The sequence below is a fragment of the Triticum urartu genome, chromosome 2A, assembly GCF_056163025.1.
Source record: "Triticum urartu cultivar PI428250 chromosome 2A, HENAU_Tu73, whole genome shotgun sequence".
NCBI lineage: Eukaryota > Viridiplantae > Streptophyta > Magnoliopsida > Poales > Poaceae > Triticum > Triticum urartu.
Genome location: NC_141874.1, coordinates 108,317,970 through 108,342,211, shown reverse-complemented (window position 1 = coordinate 108,342,211; position 24,242 = coordinate 108,317,970). Strand labels below are relative to the sequence as shown.

At 45.7% G+C, this 24,242-nt stretch overlaps 1 protein-coding gene and 1 pseudogene across 1 annotated transcript; both read right to left on the bottom strand.

Annotated features, from left to right (window-relative positions):
- Positions 1–17,940: 17,940 nt before the first annotated feature.
- Positions 17,941–18,768, bottom strand: LOC125541176 (dirigent protein 5 pseudogene; annotated as a pseudogene).
- A 3,935-nt stretch (positions 18,769–22,703) lies between these two features.
- On the bottom strand, positions 22,704–23,704 carry LOC125541175 (dirigent protein 5). Its single transcript, XM_048704640.2, has one exon. The coding sequence runs from the start codon at positions 23,592–23,594 to the stop codon at positions 22,995–22,997; it is 600 nt and encodes a 199-aa protein (XP_048560597.1). The 5' UTR covers positions 23,595–23,704; the 3' UTR covers positions 22,704–22,994.
- Positions 23,705–24,242: the final 538 nt, after the last annotated feature.

The window sequence follows — 24,242 nt, the reverse complement described above, 5'->3', positions numbered from 1 at the left end:
TACGGAAGAAGATGCCGAACACTGTTGATGTGGGATGAAGTTGAAGACCGCCAGTTGTTTGGATCGGATTTGATTAAGGAGTCCGAAGAGAAGGTTAAGCTGATTCGAGATAGACTAAAGGTAGCTCAGTCCAGACAGAAGAGTTATGCACACTCGAAACGCAAGGAGGTAGTCTATGAAATCGGAGACAGAGCATATCTGCGAGTGTCACCTCTTTGAGGAGTTAAGCATTTTGGAGTTAAGGGAAAGTTAGCCCCGAGGTTTGTAGGGCCGTACCGTGTTTTGGAACGCATGGGAGAGGTTGCCTACAAGTCGGGGTTACCTGAAGGACTATGAGGAGTTCATGATGTGTTTCACGTTTCCCAGTTGAAGAAGTGCCATGCTGAGATGACCGATATTCCTCTGAGAGATATAATGCCCCTGGAAGCAATTCAGTTAGACAGTGATTTGACATATGAGGAGAAACCAGTTAGGATTCTCGAATTTGCCAGCCGAGTTATTCGCAGCAAGGTTATCAAGTTTTGGAAAGTTCAGTGGAGCCACCATACCGAGGATGAAGCCACCTAAGTAAGAGAGGATGATCTACGCAAAGACCACCACACCTATTTTCTAGCCAACCCTAATCTCGAGGGCGAGATTCAGCTTAAGGGGGGTAGATTTGTAACATCCCAAATTTTCAATTTGGATGTTATACATAGGTCATTCATGCATATCATATTTTACTGCATTTTGTTTCTTGATCCTCGAAATCCTAAGCAACTCAAGGACCCTCGAAGAGAGTTGGGGATTTTCCTAGTTCTCATATTTGAACTTTTCCCAAATATCGAAACAAGGATCACTTTGGTTTTAATTATTTTTCTCGCCGAAAATATTTCATATTAAAATTATACGAGATGAGATAATATGACTTCTCCAAAATAAATGAAATGTTGGAGGAAAATATTAAAATCAATTTATATATTTTATTTTAGTTTTATCGCTATTTTATTTGAATTAGGAAAAATATGCGTTTTTCGAAATTGCACTAGAGGCCCAAATAAATGTTCACTTCGCCCGGCCTATTTTTAGAGGACGGGGAAAATTTATTTCAGGATTTTTGGAGTCCGTTTAGTATTTCTTTTCTTCGTTTTTCTGCGCATCAGAATATTTTTTTTAAAGTGAACCACTTTACCGGGTCGTGTCCGCCTAGGACACCGATCCGGGCGGCTTTATAAGCAAAGGCCCCGAGGCCCCAGCCCACCTTGCGCCGCGCCCCCAAACCCTAGGCCGCCACCGCCGCCCACGCCGGAGCCCGCTGCCGCCGCCCACGCCGGAGGTATCCGCCGCCGCTGCCGTTCGTCGCTATTTTTTTTCTTTTCTAGTTAACCGTTTGGTTTTTTATGAAAACCTAGATTTCGTTTTTTAGATCGGTTCGGTTTTCCGCGGTTTAGCTAAATAGCGGACGTTCATCCGTACATTCATTTTAACGAACGTTGTTCGTCCGTTAGTCACAGACAGCAAACGTTCATTCGTTAGCCTGTTCGTCAGTTTTTCTTTTTCTGGGGTTTTTCCACGGTTATTTTCGATCGCGATTTCTGCCCCGATCCTAGATTTAGTTTATCTTTTGGCTCATTTATCGGAATCAGGCGATTCAAGCCCCTAGATCTTATTCTCGAAGCCCTCTTTCTGTTTAACCAATTTGAACAAGATTTTGGTACTGTAAAATTTGACTTTAGTCCACATTAGTAATCAGATCTTGTTTCTTTCGCAGTTTGTGTTTTGTTGCTCCGTTTGATTTGATTCTTTTTGCAAACCGGAGTTCTTGAGTTGAACTTTCTGGTTAGATCTTCTTATTTGAGATTTACCCGTGCTTATTTGCTTGATTGCTTATGTATGCTATTGTTTGTTTGCGATAGAACACCCGAAGTGCGAAGCGTGCTACTACGAGTCTCTAGGTTTTGCAGATCGTCAGCAAGGCAAGTAACACTTTGATCATACCCCTTTATCACCCATTTTTTATGCATTAGTTTCAACCCTCACACATTGCATGAGTAGGATCTCTTAACGTGTGGGTCTAGGAAGTAGATGATGAGGTAGAACCTATTACCTGTTTTACTATCAAACCCCTGGGAGTTACTTATACACTATGCTTATACTGCCATGCTACGCTCATAGACGTGGATTGGGTTTGAGTGTATCCATGATAGATGTGAGTTGTTAATTAATGGTTCAACTTAAGGTGGCAACTTTAATACACATCTGGGTGGATTGCTTGTGGGCACCTGGAGAATCCAGTGTTGTCCTAGGATATCCCGGAGTACCCGTGTGGTCATCCTACGGACTGCCACCCAGGCTCAAAGGGATCATAAGATTATTTAATGCTAGAAACTTCCGTGTGCAGCCACAAGATATTATGGGCTCTAGCATAGTTGAGTAAGTTGTGGGAAACCTTTCCATGATGGGCTAGCAGATGTAGGGGATTGTAGGTGTACCGGCCTATCTATCGGTTAAGGGGACCTCTTTGGAAAGACTGTGTCTCGGTCATCCATTTCTCAAACACCATGCAGTGCGAGATATACAACGGAGGAGATTGAGTCTTGTGGGGAAAATTGCACAAACCTCTGCAGAGTGTACAAACTAATCATGGTTAGCCGTGTCCCCGGTTATGGACATCTTGAGTATTTGGTTCTTGGATTATCATATGGATCTCATCACTCTAAATTAATTTTGTTGGGTTGATAATTACTTTTAATTGGGATTGAGTTGGAGGAACCTTCTCAATGTTGTTCAACCACCAGGATAGTTAAATAAAATATATTCCTTTGTTGTAGGAAAAGTTGGCTTTTCGCAAAACATATTAACCATATAGCCTCCACCAGCCATCTATGCATGTAGTGATACCATTTATCTGTTCATTACTCTACTATGTTACATTGACAGTATATTCCATGTGCTGACCCGTTTTCGGGCTGCAACGTATCATGTTGCAGACTTTTCAGACGAGGAGTAAGGTTCGCTAGGCCGTGTCATGCACTCAGCTATGCCATTGGAGTTGATGGACTCACTTTATCTTCCAAGCCTTCCGTTGTTATCGTATTAGATGGCCTTAAGCCATATTTATTGTAATAAGTTCTCTCTTGAGACATTCGATGTAATAAGTGTGTGATTGCCACTCTGTTATAAATCCTTCGAGTACTGTGTGTGTCAGCATTACCGATCCAGGGATGACACTAAAGCAGAGAGACTTGACTGTTTGAGGTCGGGTCGCTACAGGAAAATGAGAGGCGAATGCCGAATACTGTAATGCAAGAGATGAGAGTTTATAATGGGTACTTGGTAGGCTTGGCGTAGATCTCCCTAGCAACGGCGCCAGGAATTTTTCCTGCTACTTCTTGAGCTTGCGTTGGTTTTTCCCTTGAAGAGGAAAGGGTGATGCAGCACAGTAGAGATAAGTATTTCGCTCAGTTAAGAACCAAGGTATCAATCCAGTAGAAGAAACGCGCAAGTCCTCAATAGATGCACCAGCACAAACAATCAAACACTTGCACCCAACGTGATAAAGGGGCTGTTAATCCCTTCACGGTCACTTGCAAATGTGAGATCTGATAGAGATAGATATAACTAAACAAAAGATAAAACATTTTTGGGTTTTTTGGTTTATAGATCTGAAAATAAAAGATTGCAAAATAACATATCAGAAACTAATATGATGGAAAATAGACCCGGGGGCCATAGGTTTCACTAGAGGCTTCTCTCTTGAAGGCAAATAATACGATGGGTGAACAAATTACTGTCGAGCAATTGATAGAAAAGCGCAAAGTTATGACGATATCCAAGGCAATGGTTATGCAATATAGGCATCACATCCGTGTCAAGTAGACCAACTCCTGCCTGCATCTACTACTATTACTCCACACATCGACCGCTATCCAGCATGCATCTAGAGTATTAAGTTCATAAAGAACGGAGTAATGCATTAAGTAAGATGACATGATGTAGATGAATAAAACTCAAACAATATGATGAAAACCCCATATTTTTATCCTCAATGGCAACAATTCAATACGTGTCTCGCTACCCCTACTTTGTCACTGGGTGAAATCACACAAGATTGAACCCAAAGCTAAGCACCTCTCCCATTGCAAGAAAAACCAATCTAGTTGGCCAAACTAAACCGATAATTCGAAGAGAAATACAAAGATATCAAATCATGCATAAAAAAATTCAGAGAAGATTCAAATAATATTCATAGATAAGCTGATCACAAATCCACAATTCAACGGATCTCGACAAACACACCACAAAACAAGATTACATCGGATAGATCTCCAAGAACATCGAGGAGAACATGGTATTGAGAATCAAAAAGAGAGAAGAAGCCATCTAGCTACTAGCTATGGACCCGTAGGTTTGTAGTAAACTACTCACGCTTCATCGGAAGGGCAATAGAGTTGATGTAGATGCCCTCCGTGATTGAATCCCCCTCCGGCAGATTGTCGGAAAAGGCCCCAAGATGGGATCTCACGGGAACAGAAGGTTGTGGCGGTGGAAAAGTGTTTTCTTGGATGCTTATGAGGGTTTTCGAATATATGTGAATATATAGGACGAAGATCTAGGTAAGGGAGTCACCGAGGGGCCCACAAGGTAAGGGAGCGCCCCCTAGGGCATGCCCTCCACCCTTGTCGCCGCCTCATGGCTCTTCTGACTTGCACTCTGAGTCTCCTGGGTGTCTTCTGGTCCAAGAAAAATCATCGTGAAGTTTTATTCCGTTTGGACTCCGTTTAGTATTCCTTTTTTGCGAAGCTTAAAAACAAGGAAAAAACAGGAACTGACACTTGGCTCTAGGTTAATAAGTTAGTCCCAAAAATAATATGAAATAGTATATTAATGCATATAAAACATCCAAAACAGATAATATAATATCATGAAACAATCAAAAATTATAGATACGTTGGAGATGTGTCAGGCTCAAAATCAAAGAATGGAGCAAAGTGATTAATGCACACATGCAACTAATTGGAGACAACATGAATGTGCGCAAGCCACAAGTTGGAGATAGGATTATCTCCATTCTCCGTTATCTGTTTTATGGTATTTTACATAGGAGAGAGGAGTAGGTCCTAGGTATTAAGAACAATTAGTTAGTGTTGATTATGACTATGATGATGATGAGAAGTTGTTATTATGTGGTACAATGTGTTAGAGTTGATAATGAGGAGGATGAGGAGTTGTGATTATGAGTACTACGATGATGATGAGGAGGAGTTGTTATTATGACTAGTGACCAAGTTGGTATGTGATGTCTCATGGACGAAAATGATGATAATGAGGAGTTGTTTATGACAATGATGTATTACGATAATAAATTGTTAATGATATTATGATTATGAGTTGTTACATCATTGGGTGAAAGAACCGCAGATTAGATTCAAGTGGATGGATCCAAAGTGACCAAGTTGGATTGCATCCACTTAAACTAACCCGCGGTTCTTTCACCCAATGATGTAACAACTCATTATGATGTAATAATAATCTCTAAATTGCTAGTGTATGAAAACTTGTATAATGGTGTATGAATACGACATAAAAAAGAATACGTAATAATAGTAATAGGGTGTGTAGAGCGGCGCTGCTAGTAACTACCAGTAACGCGTTCTTAAACCAGCGCTACTGCTAAGCAGGTATAGCGCTGGAAACCAACGCTACCGCTACAACTTAGCTGTAGCGTCGTAGCAGTAGCATTGTCTCCCGTGATACTGCTAGGCTTTTCCGTAGTAGTGCATTGTTGTTGGTGCGACTCTTGCTAAGTATATGTATATATATGTTATGCCAGAAGTGTGCAGCTAACTATGCAGCTCCTGTTGTTGGGGTGTTGAGAACTCGACTTGCGCATGCTAATATACATGGAGGTGAGCGGGTGGCACTGGTAGAAAAAGGGCCTGTTGTCCCGGTTCGTAAGGGCCTTTTGTCCCGGTTCTGGAACCGGGACTAAAGGGCCGGTACTAATGCCCTGTCCCTTTAGTCCCGGTTCAATCCAGAACCGGGACAGATGGGCCTCCACGTGGCCTGTGCGCGGAGCCCAGGCAGGAGACCCTTTGGTCCCGGTTGGTGGCACCAACCGGGACCAATAGGCATCCACGCGTCAGCATTTCTGTGGTTGGGGTTTTTGGGTTTTTTTTGAAAGGGGGGGGGTTAATTTAGGTGTTTCATATATTGTGTTAGCTAGCTATAATTAATAGAGAGAAGTGTCCTCTCTTATGTCCGTGCTTGGTCGACGCTACGTACTATACATACGTATAGAGAGGACTAGACACGCTAGCTAGCTAGTAAGCAAACGAAGGAAACAGAAGATCATCATGAAGATATATCCATACAGAGAGAAGTGATATCGACCACCTCTCCTTCTCCGAGAGATTGGTCAAACAACAAGTTCTCGTATATCTATCCGACACTACGGCTACATATATACAATAATTATCTCTTACAAATATAATCATATAGACTCAGGGTCCACATAGTATTCTCCGTCTTCAGGGATCACGTGGTCAAGAAAGAATGCCGCCAATTCCTCTTGAATTGCTCGCATGCGAGCTGGTGCTAGGAGTTCATCCCGCTTCCGAAACATCTAATTTAAAGAAGGGGGTCAATACATATATATATATATGAATGAATGAAACTCAACACAAATGATGGTAATAAAATAAAATTGTGAATGTTGTTATTTATGTACTTCATATTGTTCGTCAGTGTAGCCCCGCTCACAGGTCGTGTGGCGGATGGACTCGCAAACGTAGTATCCACAGAAATCATTCCCTTGTTCCTGCCACAACCACTTTACAAGAAATAGAGGTCAATCAAACTGATAAGCAAGAATGTCAAATGGTATTGATGAAACTAGCGCTTGAATGACTAGTAGATGCGCGGAACATGCTACTATAGTACTTACTTTCGGGTGTCTAAATTGCAGCTCCTTCGGCGGTCCCGGAGCTTTTCTGGTGAATTTTCTCCAAACCCTGCCGGACAAAGAAAACAATTACTTGATATATCAGGAAATGAACAAAGTTGCTGATATGGTGGATAATGATCGATTTAACTTACTTCTCGAGTATTTGTGTCATGTCTGCATAGTCCTGGGGATCTTTTCGTCTTGAGGCTAAGACGGTTACTAGTCCCTGCTCAAGCTTAATCTCTAGGAGAATATAGTGGAAACTGCACATACATGCATAACTCATCAATTACATTACTATAACCTTGACTAATATATAAGGGAAACCGAATACGCATAAGACATGTATCTCACACCGACGATACTTTCTATTTAGGGTTTCTCCTCTACCGCTCAGCGACCCTCGACGACCCTCGTTCCCGATAAAATAAAGAGGAAGAAGAAGAAAAAAAGAGGAGAAGAAAGAATAGAGGAAAACTCCTCTATTCTTTCTTCTCCTCTTTTTTTTCTTCTTCCTCTTCTTTTTTTATCCTCTTCTTCCTCTCATGTTCGAGAGGATCGCCGAGGGGTCGGGAGGTTGCCTAGTGTCAAAGAATTCAACAAAACCATGTCTTCATCATTAGGCGAAAGTAACAGGTGCATGATGGTACGAAGCTCTCCAAAGTTATTTTGGAACGGAGTCCCAGATAAGATAATTCGCTTTTTGGTACAAAGTTCAGCAAGAACCTTCCAAATATCGTTATTTGGAAGGCCTTTGCTGAAATTCATACAAAAAGGCAAATTATCCTATCCGGGTTACTTCCGGCTAATGATGAAGCCATGGATTTCTTTAATACTTTAACACTAGGAAACCTCTCTCGACCCCTCGGCGATCCTCGACCCCTCGAACCCTCGACGACCCTGGACCCCTCGACCCCTCGAACCCTCGACGACCCTAGACCCCCTCTCGACCCCCTCATGTCGAAGTTATCGGGTAGGGGGTATATCGACAACGACATACCCAATACATGCATACATACATACATATCACATGCATCCATACATATATGAACAAAATTAATATCTACTAATTAACAACCTAAATAAAAAAACTAATACATATAGGAAGAAGAAGAAAAAAGAAGAGAAGAAAGAATAGAGGAGAAGACTTCCTCTCCTCTTCTTCTCCCTCTTCTTCTCCCTCTTCTTCCCCTTCTTCCCTCGACCCCCTAAACTAGTTCTCAACCCTCGACCCCCTAAACTAGTTCTCAACCCTCGACCCCCTAAACTAGTTCTCGACCCCCCTCATGTCGAAGTTATCAGGGAGGGGGTATATCGACCCCCCCTCATGTCGAAGTTATCGGGGAGGGTTATATCGACCCCCCCCATCCCGTCGAAGTTAATGGGGAGGGGGTATATCGACAATGACATGCATACATGGAAAAAATGCTATCCATCTATACATACATAGCCACATACATATATACATGGAAATAATGCTATGAAAAAATATGAACAAAAAAATGCTATGAACAAAAAAATAATACACATAAACAAAAAAAACATATATGAACAAAAAATGCTCTGAACAAAAAAAATACACATATATGAACATCTATACATACATATAGCCACATACATATATACATTATATATACGTACAAAAAATGAAAAAAAATGATAAACAGGTGGCGGCGGCTCACAGCAGCAAGGTTGACTGGCGAGGGCGACGGCGGGGGCGGCGAGGGCGTCGGCGAGGGCGGCGACGTGGGCGTCGGCGAGGGCGGCGGATGGCTCGGGGAGGAGGGCGGCACGGGCTCTGGGAGGAGGGCTCGGGGACGACGGCGAGATCGGGGGCGGCACGGGCTTGGGGACGACGGCGAGCTCGAGGGGCGGCGTGAGCTTGAGGGGCGGCGCGGGCTTGGGGACGACGATGAGCTTGAGGGGCGGCGCGAGCTCCGGGGCGGCGCGGGCTCGAGGGCGGCAAGGGCTCGGGGGCGGCGCGGGTTCAAGGAGCGGGCGGTGACGGCGACGGCGACCTCGGGGCGGCGACGGCGAGCACGGGCAGCCTGGCGGCATCGTCGGGGCGGGATCGAAGAAACTGAACCAAAATTTTCACAAGTGTGGCTTATATAGACGGAGCATTGGTCACGGTTCGTGGCACAAACTGTGACCAATGCCCCCCTTTAGTCCCAGTTGGTGCCACCAACCGAGACCAAAGGCCTCTTTTCAGCAGCCCAAAGGGCGGGAAGCGGCGGCCTTTGGTCTCGGTTGGTAGCACCAACTGGGACTAAAGGGGGGCATTGGTCACGGTTTGTGCCACGAACCGTGACCAATGGCCCCCTTTAGTCCCGGTTGGTGCCACCAACCGGGACCAAAGGCCTTGTGCGGCTGCTGCGTCGAAAGTTTAGTCCCACCTCGCAACTTGAGAGGGGTGCGCAGTGGTTTATAAGCCCCACTGCTGCACCCCTCTCGAGCTCCTCTCCATTGCAGGCTTACGGGCCTAATTGTCAGTGCTATGCATGTGGGCCTACTCGGCCTCCTGCGGGCCTGAATCCTGGCCCTTGGATGGGTTTCTAGTTGTATTCAGGCCGTGGGGGCCCAGTAGGTGGCATTTTTTTGTTTTTTTGTTGCTTTATTTATTTTCTTTTGTTTTTTGCTTTATTTTTTAATTCTTTATGCTTTTAGTTTTAGAAAAATTATAAACTTTTTGTTAATGCCATTAGTTTTCAAATTTGAAAACACTTTTTTTGTTTTTTGTTTTCTTTGTTGCTTTATTTATTTTATTTTGTTTCTACTTACAACAAAATACTTATTGTTGCTATTTTTTCCAGTTTTTTTGTTTTGTTTTCTGCATTATTTATTTTCTTTTGTTTTTTTGCTTTATTTTTTTATTCTTTTTGCTTTTAGTTTTAGAAAAATTATAAACTTTCTGTTAGTGCCATTAGTTTTCAAATTTGAAAACACTTTTTTAGTTTTTTTGTTTTCTTTCTTGCTTTATTTATTTTATTTTGTGATTAACTTTACTATAAAAATAGTTTTTTCCTGTTTTTTTGATTTGTTTTTTGCATTATTTATTTTCTTTTGTTTTTTGCTTTAATTTTTAATTCTGTTTGCTTTTAGGTTAGCAAAATTATAAACTTTCTGTTAGTGCCATTAGTTTTAGAAAAATTATAAACTTTCTGTTAGTGCCATTAGTTTTCAAATTTGAATAGTTAAAATTTGAATTCTTTGAAAATTGTTTGAATCACAAGTTTGTGATTAACTTACTAAAAATGAGAATAGATGCGCTTATAGAGAAAATTCAACATAAATTCCTAGTAAATTTCTATGAATTTCAGAGAAATTCACTATGAATTTAGGTTAAACTTTTCTCTATTAGGGCATCTATTTTCACTTTGAGAGGAGCTCAACAAGGCAGAGAGGGAAGGGCTTATAAACCGGTGTGAGCCCCCTTCGGTTGGCGAGGTGGGACTAAACTCTGCTCGCAACGAGGACCAACCCTTTAGTCCCGGTTTGTGGCACAAACCGGGACTAATGGTCATGGGCCAGGGGCGAGGAGCAAAATTATAAACTTTCTGTTAGTGCCATTAGTTTTAGAAAGTTGAAAGTTGAAAGTTGGCATGGGCCAGGGACTAATGGTCATGGTATTACGAGGGCCGAACCATAAGACATGAAAGCATTTCAAATGAACTCTAAAAAAGTTGAAAGTTGGCATGGTATCATAATTTCACCCACATAGCATGTGCATGTACAAAACGGACAATGGTAGCATGTTCGTGTGTTACAAAGTTGGCATGGTATCATCATAATAGTTGCGGGAGAAAGTCTTCACTTTTTCTTCGCTTGTGTCATTTGCTTATTGCGCCGTAACCATGGATAATCTTCATTGTTTATCAGGATGCTTGGGTCAGCCTTGACATTGAAGGGAGGAATTTCATGAAACTTTTCATAGTCTTCAGACATGTCTGTCTTGCCGTCCACTCCCAGGATGTCCCTTTTTCCTGAAAGAACTATGTGGCGCTTTGGCTCATCGTATGGTGTATTCGCTTCCTTATCTTTTCTTTTTCTCGGTTTGGTAGACATGTCCTTCACATAGATAACCTGTGCCACATCATTGGCTAGGATGAACGGTTCATCAGTGTACCCAAGATTTTTCAGATCCACTGTTGTCATTCCGTACTATGGGTCTACCTGTACCCCGCCGCCTAACAGATTGACCTATTTGCACTTAAACAAAGGGACCTTAAAATCAGGTCCGTAGTCAAGTTCCCATATGTCCACTATGTAACCATAATATGTGTCCTTTCCGCTCTCGGTTGCTGCATCAAAGCAGACACCGCTGTTTTGGTTGGTGCTCTTTTGATCTTGGGCGATCGTGTAAAATGTATTCCCATTTATCTCGTATCCTTTGTAAGTCAATACAGTCAAAGATGGTCCCCTAGACAACAAGTACAACTCATCACAAACAGTGTTGTCACCTCTGAGACGTGTTTCCAACCAACTGCTGAAAGTCCTGATGTGTTCACATGTAATCCAGTCGTCACACTGCTCCGGGTGTTTGGAGCGCAGACTGTTCTTGTGTTCATCGACATACGGGGTCACCAAGGTAGAGTTCTGTAGAACTGTGTAGTTTGCTTGAGACTAAGAATATCCGTCCCTGCATATTATTGAGTCTCTTCCAAGAGTGCCTTTTCCAGTCAGTCTCCCCTCATACCGCGATTTAGGGAGACCTATCTTCTTAAGGCCGGGAATGAAGTCAACACAAAACCCGATAACATCCTCTGTTTGATGGCCCATGGAGATGCTTCCTTCTGGCCTAGCGCGGTTACGGACATATTTCTTTAGGACTCCCATGAACCTCTCAAAGGGGAACATATTGTGTAGAAATACGGACCCCAGGATGACAATCTCATCGACTAGATGAACTAGGACGTGCGTCATGATATTGAAGAAGGATGGTGGGAACACCAGCTTGAAACTGACAAGACATTGCGCCACATCAGTCCTTAGCCTTGGTACGATTTCTGGATCGATCATCTTCTGAGAGATTGCATTGAGGAATGCACATAGCTTCACAATGGCTAATCGGACGTTTTTCGGTAGAAGCCCCCTCAATGCAACCGGAAGCAGTTGCGTCATAATCACGTGGCAGTCATGAGACTTTAGGTTCTGAAACTTTTTCTCTGGCATATTTATTATTCCCTTTATATTCGACGAGAAGCCAGTCGTGACCTTCATACTGAGCAGGCATTCAAAGAAGATTTCTTTCTCTTCTTTCGTAAGAGCGTAGCTGGCAGGACCTTTATACTGCTTCGGAGGCATGCCGTCTTTTTCGTGCAAACATTGCAGGTCCTCCCGTGCCTCAGATGTATCTTTTGTCTTCCCATACACGCCCAAGAAGCCTAGCAGGTTCACGCAAAGGTTCTTCATCACATGCATCACGTCGATTGAGGAGCGGACCTCTAGGTCTTTCCAGTAGGGTAGGTCCCAAAATATAGATTTCTTCTTCCACATGGGTGCGTGTCCCTCAGCGTCATTCGGAATAGCTAGTCCACCAGGACCCTTTCCAAAGATTACGTAGTGTAAATCATTGACCATAGCAAGCACGTGATCACCGGTGCACATGGTGGGCTTCTTCCGATGATCTGCCTCGCCTTTGAAATGCTTGCCTTTCTTTCGACATTGATGGTTGGTCGGAAGAAATCGACGATGGCCCAGGTACACATTCTTCCTGCATTTGTCCAGGTATATACTTTCAGTGTCATCTAAACAGTGCGTGCATGCGTGGTATCCTTTGTTTGTCTGTCCTGAAAGGTTACTGAGAGCGGGCCAATCGTTGATGGTCACGAACAACAACGCCTTAAGGTTAAATTCCTCCTGTCTGTGCTCATCCCATGCACGTACACTGTTTCCATTCCACAGCTGTAAAAGTTCTTCAACTAATGGCCTTAGGTACACATCAATTTCGTTGCCGGGTTGCTTAGGGCCTTGGATGAGAACTGGCATCATAATGAACTTCCGCTTCATGCACATCCAAGGAGGAAGGTTATACATACATAGAGTCACGGGCCAGGTGCTGTGATTGCTGCTCTGCTCCCCGAAAGGATTAATGCCATCCGCGCTTAAAGCAAACCATACATTCCTTGGGTCCTTTGCAAACTCATCCCAGTACTTTCTCTCGATTTTTCTCCACTGCGACCCGTCAGCGGGTGCTCTCAACTTCCCATCTTTCTTTCGGTTCTCACTATGCCATCGCATCAACTTGGCATGCTCTTCGTTTCTGAACAGACGTTTCAACCGTGGTATTATAGGAGCATACCACATCACCTTCGCAGGAACCCTCTTCATGGGGGGCTCGCCGTCAACATCACCAGGGTCATCTCGTCTGATCTTATACCGCAATGCACCGCATACCGGGCATGCGTTCAGATCCTTGTATGCACCGCGGTAGAGGATGCAGTCATTAGGGCATGCATGTATCTTCTCCACCTCCAATCCTAGAGGGCATACGACCTTCTTTGCTGCGTATGTACTGTCAGGCAATTCGTTATCCTTTGGAAGCTTCTTCTTCAATATTTTCAGTAGCTTCTCAAATCCTTTGTCAGCCACAGCATTCTCTGCCTTCCACTGCAGCAATTCCAGTATGGTACCGAGCTTTGTGTTGCCATCTTCGCAATTGGGGTATAACCCTTTTTTGTGATCCTCTAACATGCGATCGAACTTCAGCTTCTCCTTTTGACTTTCGCATTGCGTCCTTGCATCGACAATGACCCGGCGGAGATCATCATCATCGGGCACATCGTCTGGTTTCTCTTGATCTTCAGCAGCTTCACTCGTTGCAGCATCATTGGGCACATCGTCTGGTTCCTCTTGATCTTCACCAGCTCCCCCCGTTGCAGCATCACCGTATTCAGGGGGCACATAGTTGTCATCGTACTCTTCTTCTTCGCCGTCTTCCATCATAACCCCTATTTCTTCGTGCCTCGTCCAAACATTATAGTGTGGCATGAAACCCTTGTAAAGCAGGTGGGAGTGAAGGATTTTTCGGTTAGAGTAAGACCTCGTATTCCCACATTCAGTGCATGGATAACACATAAAACCATTCTGCTTGTTTGCCTCAGCCGCATCGAGAAACTCATGCACTGTAGTCCTGCAGAGTGCCCTATCCGCGGTAGCTACACACTGTTGATCGACACAGGCTGCCACAGCATCTTATACTTGCAAAATAAGCAACCAACTAGGTCCCGTGCTTTTCCAAAACTAGACGCACGATCTTTGGAAAAACCCGACTATTTGACAACTCTTAATGTTCAGTAATGCATTTTAGGATATAACTAGCAAAGATGCTCGTGTGTTGCAATAGAAGAAATGAACTAGCTCATCCCTAACAAGTCATCTGTGTTGTCATTTCTCCTCATTGTTGATGGTGGTCACCTGTCTATCTCTTTACGGAAAATGTAATCAATCCTTAAAGCATCTCCAGCCGCGCACCCAACAGGCCCCTCCAGCCAGTTTTTCCACGTCGGCGCCAAAAAAAGGTCCAGTCGCGTCACACGAGACCGTTTTTCACCGGTTTGGGGCGAAACTGGCGCCTGCGGACCCAAGCCGAACCCGGCGCGCTAGGGGGCGCCGGGGCGAGCGGTTTTAGCGTGAAAGAGCTGCGGGCCCGCCGAGTCAGCGACACTCGCCTCGTCGTCCTCACAACGCCTCGATTTCCCGCGTGGAATCAATGAAAAGGCTGTCGTCGGTCAGCCTTGCCATTGGATTCCCCATGGGGGGCGCTTCACGGGCGATGCGGCGACGCCTCCCTTCCCGCCACGCGTACCCATGGCGCGCAGCTATAAAAGCAGGGCCTCCCCTCGCCTTTGGCCACACCCGCCCACAGCCGACGCCGAGCTCTGCCTCTCCCCGTGCGCAGCCACCGCCAACCTTCCCCCTCCCTCTCTCCCCAAGCCCACCCGATGGCCGAGCGGTTCCCCACCGACGGGGCGGCGGCCAACGGCTTCGCCCGCCTCTCGCTCCACGAGTGGGAGGCCTATCTCTTCTTCGAGGCGAACGTCTCGGCGCCACCGGACATGCGCGCCGGGCCGCCAGGGTGGAGACTCAGCGCCGGTGGAGTCCCGATTCCTCCGGTGCCCGACGTCGACGCGCATCCCGACCTCTTCGCCGCCGAGGTTGACCGTGTGCGGGCGTCGCTGCCGGAGGAGCAGCGCGCCCTCCCGCAGTACGCCGCCGACAACCACGCGTCGTGGACGGCGTACTTCCAACGCCGGCAGGCATAGCGGCGGGCGTCCACCAACGGGGCGCCGGTGGTGGGGGCGTCCAAAACAGCTAGGGGCGCCGCCTATGGTGGGACGCCCCCGGCCGCACGCTCCACGAGGTACTCCAGTACCTCGAGTGGGCAATGACCCGCCGCTGGCATACCCTGCCGTGGCCGCCGCCCCGGTCCCTCGCCGAAGCGCCGGGCAATGGATGCCTAGGAGGTTCGGCTCCTCCTTGTCTTCCTCCTCTCACTCCTCCTCCTGCTCCTCTTCCCACTCCTCCGGCTCGCCGGCGGTGTTCGGCGTCAAGGCCAAGCCCGCAATGCAGGGCCGGCCCTGGGGCATGGGCAGAGGGACGGCGGCCCAGGGCCCAGGCCGAAGGGGGGCCCATGATGTGTATACATATAGAGTATAAGCAAAAAAATAGATAAGGAAAAAATTGTGTGGAAAAATAAATGAGATGTGCTTGGCCCATCAGGTAGCTAGGTAGAAAGTTAAAAAAAAGGTAGCTAGGTAGAGATTAGCGAAGCATCAGCCACGACGGCCGCACAGCGCACGCGTATACATGTGAAACAAATCAATCGGAAGATCTGGCTTGTGCCTTCAATCGTCGATTCGTCTTTCCTCGTATCGTCGGCCCGTCGCTCCGCCGCTAAGCATCTTGGCCGCTCGTTGTCGCTGCTACGTGCGGCAGTCCGGCAGACTATTGTTGCGCTGTGCGGCCGTGCCGGCAACCCGGCCATCCGGCAATAGGTTAATACGTTATACGTATGTGAGCGTCAGGACTCAGGAAAGTACATATCCACGATTCCTGATCCATTCATCGATCCCTCAATTTGAGTAGTTTCTTTACTAGGTATTCAACTATCCATCTGAAGTTTCAAAATTTTTATGTATACTCTTCTACATAGTATACATTCAACCATCCTAATCTTTAGTCATTCTATGTCCATATCTAGGGTTTCGATTATCCGATCTATAAATTTCTAATTCTTTGTATACTCTTTACTTTTATATAATTTTAGGACACAGCATGCTACGTTGCCTAAGAAGCTTTTTCGGATGATAACTCATCTGATGTTGATCTTGATAGTGCCCTTAATGACTTTGCATCAAGAAACGCCTGAAGAAACCTTTTTTGAAGCAATGGAGTATTATTGTTGTCAATGGAGTGAGTCGAATTTGTTTCTTTTTTGAGGTAATCATGTCATTTTAGTTTTGTTTTGCTATCTTTTGAGTATTTCTGTCGTAATATGGCATTGTCCAATAATTATAATAGTCAAATTTCAAATTAAAGATGTGTGGTTAAAAATTACTCTTATATATATGTTTATGTATCACACGCACACATACATATATATGATTTTACGACATAGGGGCCCATGTCGTCGAGTTCGCCTAGGGCCTCCCAAAACACAGGGCCGGCCCTGCCGCAGCGGAGACACCGCTCGGCCAGCGCACTCGCAGCGCTGGCATTGTCATTAATGAGGGCGGCAGGCGCGCCTCCTCCTCAGCTCCTCCGCGCTACGTCAAACCAAAGACGGAGCCGGGGCTCGCCGCCGTGAAGACGGAGCCGGGGCGCGCCGTCGTGAAGATGGAGCCAGGGCTCACCGGCGGCGTCAAGGAGGAGCTCGACAACACAACGGCCTTGAAGTGGGCGCGCAACAACTAGGCGCGGACGGAGCTGGAGCGCCAGCGCCTCGCCTACGAGCGGTTCGAAGCTCGGCGCCGTGGCCGGGACGAGGGAGGCGTCGTCACCCTCGACTACAGCGATGACGACGCGCCGCCACCACCGGTCCGCCAGAGCAATGCCGGGCAGGGATCCAGCACGGGCGGCCGCGTGAAGGAGGAGAAGGACGACGAGGACAACGGCGACGGCGGTGGCGACGGCACCGACTTCGCCTCTCTCAGCACCTTATTCGGCCTGTAGTCGCGTTTACTTTTTAAGTATTTTATCTACGTAAGAAACTATTTCAGTTCGCCGAAGTAATGCACTGTTTCGCCGAAATATTTGTCCTGTTTGTCGAATTTTAGTCAAATAAATGTTCAATTTTTTAAAAAACATGCGCTTGGGGCCGACCTTGGGCATCGGCTGGGAACCCCATCGCCCCCAGGCCGATTTTACCACCGGTTCGCCCCCAGGCGGCGATTTTTCGAGCCTCCTGGGGGGCCAACGGCTGGAGATGCTCTTATTTCCTTCTTCTATAATTCCTTTCTTTCCTGCCGAATTTGTTCCCTCTTTTAATTTTCTACCTCATAGAATTTATTTAATAGCAGTTTTCTTGAGGCAACACCGATTATTTTATCTGAGCCCAGTAACATAAATATGGCCCAATATCAGCACCGAACAAATTTTTCAGAGCCCAATAACAAAATTGAAATTATTAAAATAGTACAACCTCGGATAGTAAAGAATCTCATAAAATAAAAAAGTGGGTGAATAGATGAAACAATTGAAGAAACACACCTTACTTTATTATTAAAAATTAAAAATTGTAATAGCATCAGTATTAATATTATTAATTATTAATTAATATAGTATTAATATTAAATTAGTATTGATATAGTATTAGTATTATGAGTAGGTATAGATATAGATATAAATGGTTGTGTGCATGAGCCGATGCAGATGCAAAGGCTGGGGTTTGTCCCCCTTTTCAAAAAATAAAATAAAAAATACTTGAACATACAAATAGATTTTCATAACCCCGCAAAACAAATTCATAAATGAACAGAATAAAAGCACTATACAATTAAAACTCTTATGGGCATACAACATACACGAATGACACACAATCCACATGCCCATGCATGCAACTCATCACGCAAGCAAAAACAACAACGGCACATCACCCTTCAATACTGATAGGTACACGCGTACGTGCGTGTTATGACCATCTTGAATTCTTGATAACCTGTCAGATCATCAGACGTAGCACTCATAGAGCTTGATGTCCATCTTGAGGCGGAAGTAGAAGTAGCCCTCAGTGGCGTCCGTGCGAATCGTCGCGATGCCACGCGCCATGAAGAAGTCGCCGGTACCGCCGACGATGGAGAGGTCGCGCGTCTCGTCGTCCATGAGGTCGGCGCCCATGAGGTTGAGGGTGCCCTTGTACGCCTTGGAGTCGAACACGAGGGAGAAGGTGAACCACGCGTTGTACGACTCCTTCTTGTCGTAGAAGTAGAAGCCCTGCGCGCGCGCCGCCGGCTCCTCGTCGCCGACCGGCAGCGCCGTACCCTCCGTGACCAGGTCGTCGAACACCACCAGCATGCCAAAGAAGGTGCCGTTGCTCCAGTGCGACGTGCTCAGGTCCGTCGGCTTGGTCACCGGCGCCGCCGTCGCGTTGGCGGTGTTGTTGACACCGTTGTAGAGGATGTCGTGGAGGTAGAGCGTCATCTTCTTGCACGGCTCGTCGGGGCTGCTGGACACGACCCTCCTCCGGCTGTCGGCGGTTGCTCCTGCCAAGCCTAAGCCGAGCAGAAACATCACAAGCACGATCTTGCAAGATGCCGCCAGGCCTTGCATTTTTGTCAGTGCAACCCTCACTGAGCTTAAGCTGCAGCTGGCTGAGGTGCGGTGTGGAGTTAGCAGCTCGTGACCCCGTGTTCTTGTTGCTGTTGTGTTGAGTTAGGACTTGAGCATGCTATTTATAGAGCATGAGCTACGATAAATTGTTTCATTCAGTGAAATGGACGAAAGTGGCGCCAGCGGATTAGAAAAGCGTGCGTACATCCACGGTCGGTACAACGGCTGCCTAATCGATCTCAGAATATTTAGTCTTTTTTTTTGAAGTTAGAATATTTAGTCTTGGTATGATAATCTAAAAAAAAAGGTCTTGGTATGATATTATTGTCGCCTTGGGGCTTGGGCCCAATTTTTTTTACTTAATATGTCATGCGTTGACATGCATGTAATTATAAAAATAGTTCCCCAAAAGCTGAAGATTGTGCATGGCCGTGGGACATGAACTTTATACACCCGAGCACGTGCATGTGATCAGTTTTTATTGTTTGAAAAATATATGAATGGAAACGTCCGCGCTCATCAATCACTAGCATTTTGTCACGATCATCTTTGTAGCCATCAACTCCACCATTCTTCTTTCTCTCCTTCACAATTTATTGCCCGAGAGCTAGCTAGCAGTGGAGACCCATCTTCAGGGCCGGGCCCATAAATTTTAGGGGCCCCAAATTTTTGTATAGGCCCCCCGTTCCTGGGAGCTGGGCCGCTAGCGTGTCCGCGCGAGTCCAAGCGTCGAGCGTCCGCAGGCCGCTGCTCGATCGGAAACGAGATCCTCGGATCCATTGCGAAAGCCACTCGCGGCGCTACAGCCTACATGAATCCTGCCTCTGGCGACGGGCGACACGGCGAGTCGGCGACAGTTCCTCGCCTCTCACCAAAACATAATCAATCGTACCCAGACTCCGGAGCGCCGGCGACGGGCGACACGGCGATAGTTCATCAGTTCCTCTCGCCAAAATAGGTAGCCTCCGGCTGGCTAATCCTTCTTTTTAATTAACCTCGACTCCTACTTCTAATTCCTAATTAACTTTAGGAACGCAAGCACGTTCCACTGCCGCACGGGCGTTCCACCATCATAGGGTACAAGAAGACAAGGACCTGCTGCGCGAGCCCGCCAGGAAGCCCATGGAGCTGGCGCGGTTCGTCGGGCTGTCTCTCCGCCGTGGAGGGGGATACATCTTCTTCTTAAGAACCTGGAATCATTGCGACGGGCCACTTGGATCCCCTCCGCCTGGTCAGTTCATTCTTGGCATTGATTCAGTCTTGTTGATGACGTACGAGTAGCACAGTGATTCAGTATTGTTGACGGTGTCCAAAATTCATTTCTCTTGCTATGCAAATTATGTTTATGTACTGTCCAAATTTCAGTGTTTTGTTGTCCAAAAATTCATTGTATGTGCTGTCCAAATCTCAGTGTTTTGTTGTCCAAAAATTCAGAGTTGGTGTTAGTTATCCAAATTTCAGTGCGTAGATAGACTCTAAATTTTAGTTTATATGCTCTCCAAATTTCGGTGTACTTTCCCTGCTATTTTACTGCCATTTATCAAATTGTTTGCTGTCTTTCATCTGGTGATTTCAGTGTACCAAGGTTGGCTTTAACCCTCTGTTCTCTTCTGTTTTCCTAAGCACCCACAAGCTTGCATTGTTGCAAGGACGAATATGCTGATCTCGTAATCAATAGAACAAAAGGTACTGAGTATTTAATATTTCTACTGAAATACTATTATTTTTGCAAATTATTGAAATACTACTATATACGATTTCAGAAAAATAATCAGGTCTCTCATTTAGTTTAGTCCACCTATTTATTTTTCTTTGTAGCTCCGCCACCAAAAGATGAGCCCCAGTTCAAAGTTTGGCACAGGGTCCCGGATATTGCCGAGCCGGCGCTGCCCATCTTCAGCTTCATCGTCGGCATCAATTGAGATGCTCAATCTCGACCTTCTCACTGTTGTTTCATAATTTCTCCCAGCTTACAATTATTTACTTAGAGCCATCTTGTAACAATGTTGCAAAATGAAAGTCTTGCTCGGAACCTTTTCTCCTAGCGTCAACCACAAAAAAACCTGATGTCCGGAATCCACGGCTCTCAAATTGATTGAGATTTAGCTAATTCTCTGTCGACCAAGAAAATAACAAAATAAAAACCAGTTTGATAAAAAAAAGTGAGAAAAATAAGAAAAAAATAAAGAAAGAAGATAAATGTGAGAAAACATAAATGAAATGAAAATAAAAAAGCAACAGAAATGAAATAACAAAATAAGGCAACAAACAAACACCTGCTGACCAAAACCCCAAAAATACCGTGCTGCGAAATAACCGAAACACAACATAAGAAGCCTACTACCCTCCCTCGTGCTAAAAAAAGAAACGGCCCATGATGCCTAGCTGAACTCTGCTCGTGATCCTCAAAAAAACAAAACTAAACTCCCACTAAACTCCGCTTGTCCGAAGCAGGGGCGGAGATGGGGTTGGCGGATAGGGGCTGGGGGTCCACTTATGTAATATCAGATGACTTGAGTTGCTGACATGTCGGCCAGATAATAGGCGGCCAACATGTGAGCCACTCGGGTTCTCAATTCAAAACTAATCGAAGTTATAGGTTTTTCCTAAGTGATAGAGAAATATGGTAAAATATGCAACATCAAATGTACATATTACGAAAGTATTTTTTTAAAAGAATTCAATGAAACTAATTTGGTGGTCTAGATATTGATATGCAAACTTGGTCAAACTTTAGATATAGCGCTTTGGACTAAGATATCCATACGTACTACAGATTTGTTCGAAGTACTGATTAGTATCTTAGTTAGTATCACCAATCTTCAAGTATTATATTATTAGTTTATATATATTAAAGGAAAGAGTCAAGATATATTAGTTGGATCGTATCTCACTTTTCTTCCACATCTTGCTCCACGTCATAGGCCTGATAAGACATTAGTACGAAACATTTTAATCCATTATTTTTTTGCCGGAACATTTTAGTCCATCATTCCTCGCTAATTTAGCTAGACTTTTGAGTGGCTAGCTTTTGCATCTTTTTTTCATGGTAATATGTGTCTCATTTATATCATAAAGAATAAAGTACCAGTCACGTAAAGATCGATATGACAAAACTGAAAAGATAGCAAAACATCTCTGAGCTTGACATCAACATCTGTCACCTGCCTCCGGCACCACCACAGTAGCCACCGAAGAAAAGAATGACGAATCACCTCCTCTCCCGAGCTCGACGCGGCTCCATCGATGATATGCAACTTTGCGGACCTCCAAGATGGCTCATCAAAAGTGAAGCCCTTGCCGTTGAACGAAACAAATCGGGGCAACACCCCGTACACGCCATCGAACTCCAGACCTGGCACCCCACCACGACTAAAACGCCGAAGGAGGAAACCATACCTGCCATCCATAAACCACGAGCCCAACACATGCTCCGTCTTTCAGATGTCGTCGATGCAGACCACAATCAGCATCCGCTTGGACTACCTTCCAAGCTCCGTGTCGACGCTGGAGCAAACGCCGTCGCAACGGCGGAGCTCGAGGACATAGGTCCACCATAAGGATGCCACCGCCGTCACGTCATCCTTACTTGAACATACTAGTTTCCAAATCCATCCCCAACCATAGGACCGATGGCCTTGTCAGGGAAGGATCCGAAGAATCTTTATTCAGCGTCGTCATCGCCGCCGCCGAAGCAAAGACGATGAGCAACCTAAAAGCCTAAATTACGAGGGAGTAAAATCGATCCACATGTGTGGATCCAGCGACCCTCACCATCGACGACCGAGGTCGCCGGCGGATGGGAGCCGCCGGAGAACGGCGTCGGAAAATCGGCCTCTCCCGACGGCGGCTAGGGTTGCAGCTGCCACTGACGAGAGGAAAATATATCCTTATTCTCATGGACTTACTTAGGGTTGCATCTCGTAGCCTGCTAATTAAGGGGGACTATTTGTACTATGTATATATAATATACTGTCCGTATATCTCATCAGTTCTGTACACCAATCAAACATAATAATAGTAATACATAAACAATAACAACAATGTGAATTTAAACTCTCATCGAATTATACAGAATCCAAATGCCCATGCATTCAGGAATTAAACATCGAATCAAACAACAACAACACATCAACTCACATCGAATCATACACGAATGACACAAATCCACATGCCCATGCATGCATGCAACTCACCTCACAAAGAAAAACAACAGCACCAACATCACTCCTTGATCCTTATCGGCGGCACACGCGTACGTCCGCGTGTTATAACCATGCATCTTGATAACTTACCCCGATCAGACGTAGCACTCGTAGAGCTTGATGTCCATCTTTAGGCGGAAGTAGAACAACCCCTCGGTGGCGTCGGTGCGGATCGTGGCGACGCCGCGCGCCATGAATAAGTCGCCGGTGCCCCCGACGACGGAAAAGTCACGCGTCTCCGCGTCCATGGGATCGGCGCCCATAAGATTGAGGGTGCCCCTGCATGCCTTTGAGTTGAACACGAGCGAGAAGGAGAACCAGCCGCTGTACGACTCCTTCTTGTCGTAGAAGTAGAACCCCTGCGCGCGCGCAGCCGGCTCCTCGTCCCCGACGGGCAGCGCCGTCCCCTCCGTCACCGGGTCGTCGAACACCACCAGCATGCCGAAGAAGGTGCCGTTGCTCCAGTGCGTTGTGCTCAGGTCCGTCGGCTTGGTGACCGGCGCCGCGGTCGCGTTGGCGGTGTTGTTGACACCGTTGTAGAGGATGTCGTGGAGGTAGAGCGTCATCTTCTTGCAGGGCTCGTCAGGGCTGCTGGAGATGTGCCTCCTACGGCTGTCGGCGGTGGCTCCTGCCAAGCCTAAGCCGAGCAGAAACATCACGAGCACGATCTTGCAAGATGCCGTGAGGCCTTGCATTTTTGTCAGTGCAACCCTCACTGAGCTCAAGTTACCAATGAGCTAGCTGAAGAGGACTATCGACTATCTCGAGTGATTAGCTCGTGAACTCGTGGGGATATATATTTTGCTGCTGCTTCTGCTGTTGTGTTGATTGGCGACTTGAGCATGCTATTTATAGAGCAGGAATCGATGCTATGATTGGTCTGATTAAGTGGAATTGTTCGGAGAGTGAAATGGACGCAAGTTGATTGGTTGAGCAGAAAGTGCGAGCGCGCATGGTTGGTTACGCCGGCGTACTGGCGTAGCATATGTATCCTTAGTTTTGTTGCAACGTGCTCCATGCTGCACAAACTAATGATAGAATATTACTCCCTCCGTTCCTAAATATTTGTCTTTCTAGACATTTCAAATGACTACTACATACGGATGCATGTAGACATATTTTAGAGTGTAGATTCACTCATTTTGCTCCGTATGTAGTCACTTGTTAAAATGTCTAGAAAGACAAGTATTTAGGAACGGAGGGAGTAGAATATTACGTCTTGGAATGACCCCAGTATCGCATTTATAAAAACCCTACTTAATTTGTCATGCAACTGTCTAAACCAATTTTATGAGCTGAGTCTTGAGTATGTTTTTTTTTTCTTCCAAACAATGTGTTGTGTA

What these genes read in the sequence shown, in the direction of transcription:
- LOC125541175 (XM_048704640.2), bottom strand. Translation starts at nt 23,594, where the DNA reads ATGCAAGGCCTCACGGCATCTTGCAAGATCGTGCTCGTGATGTTTCTG.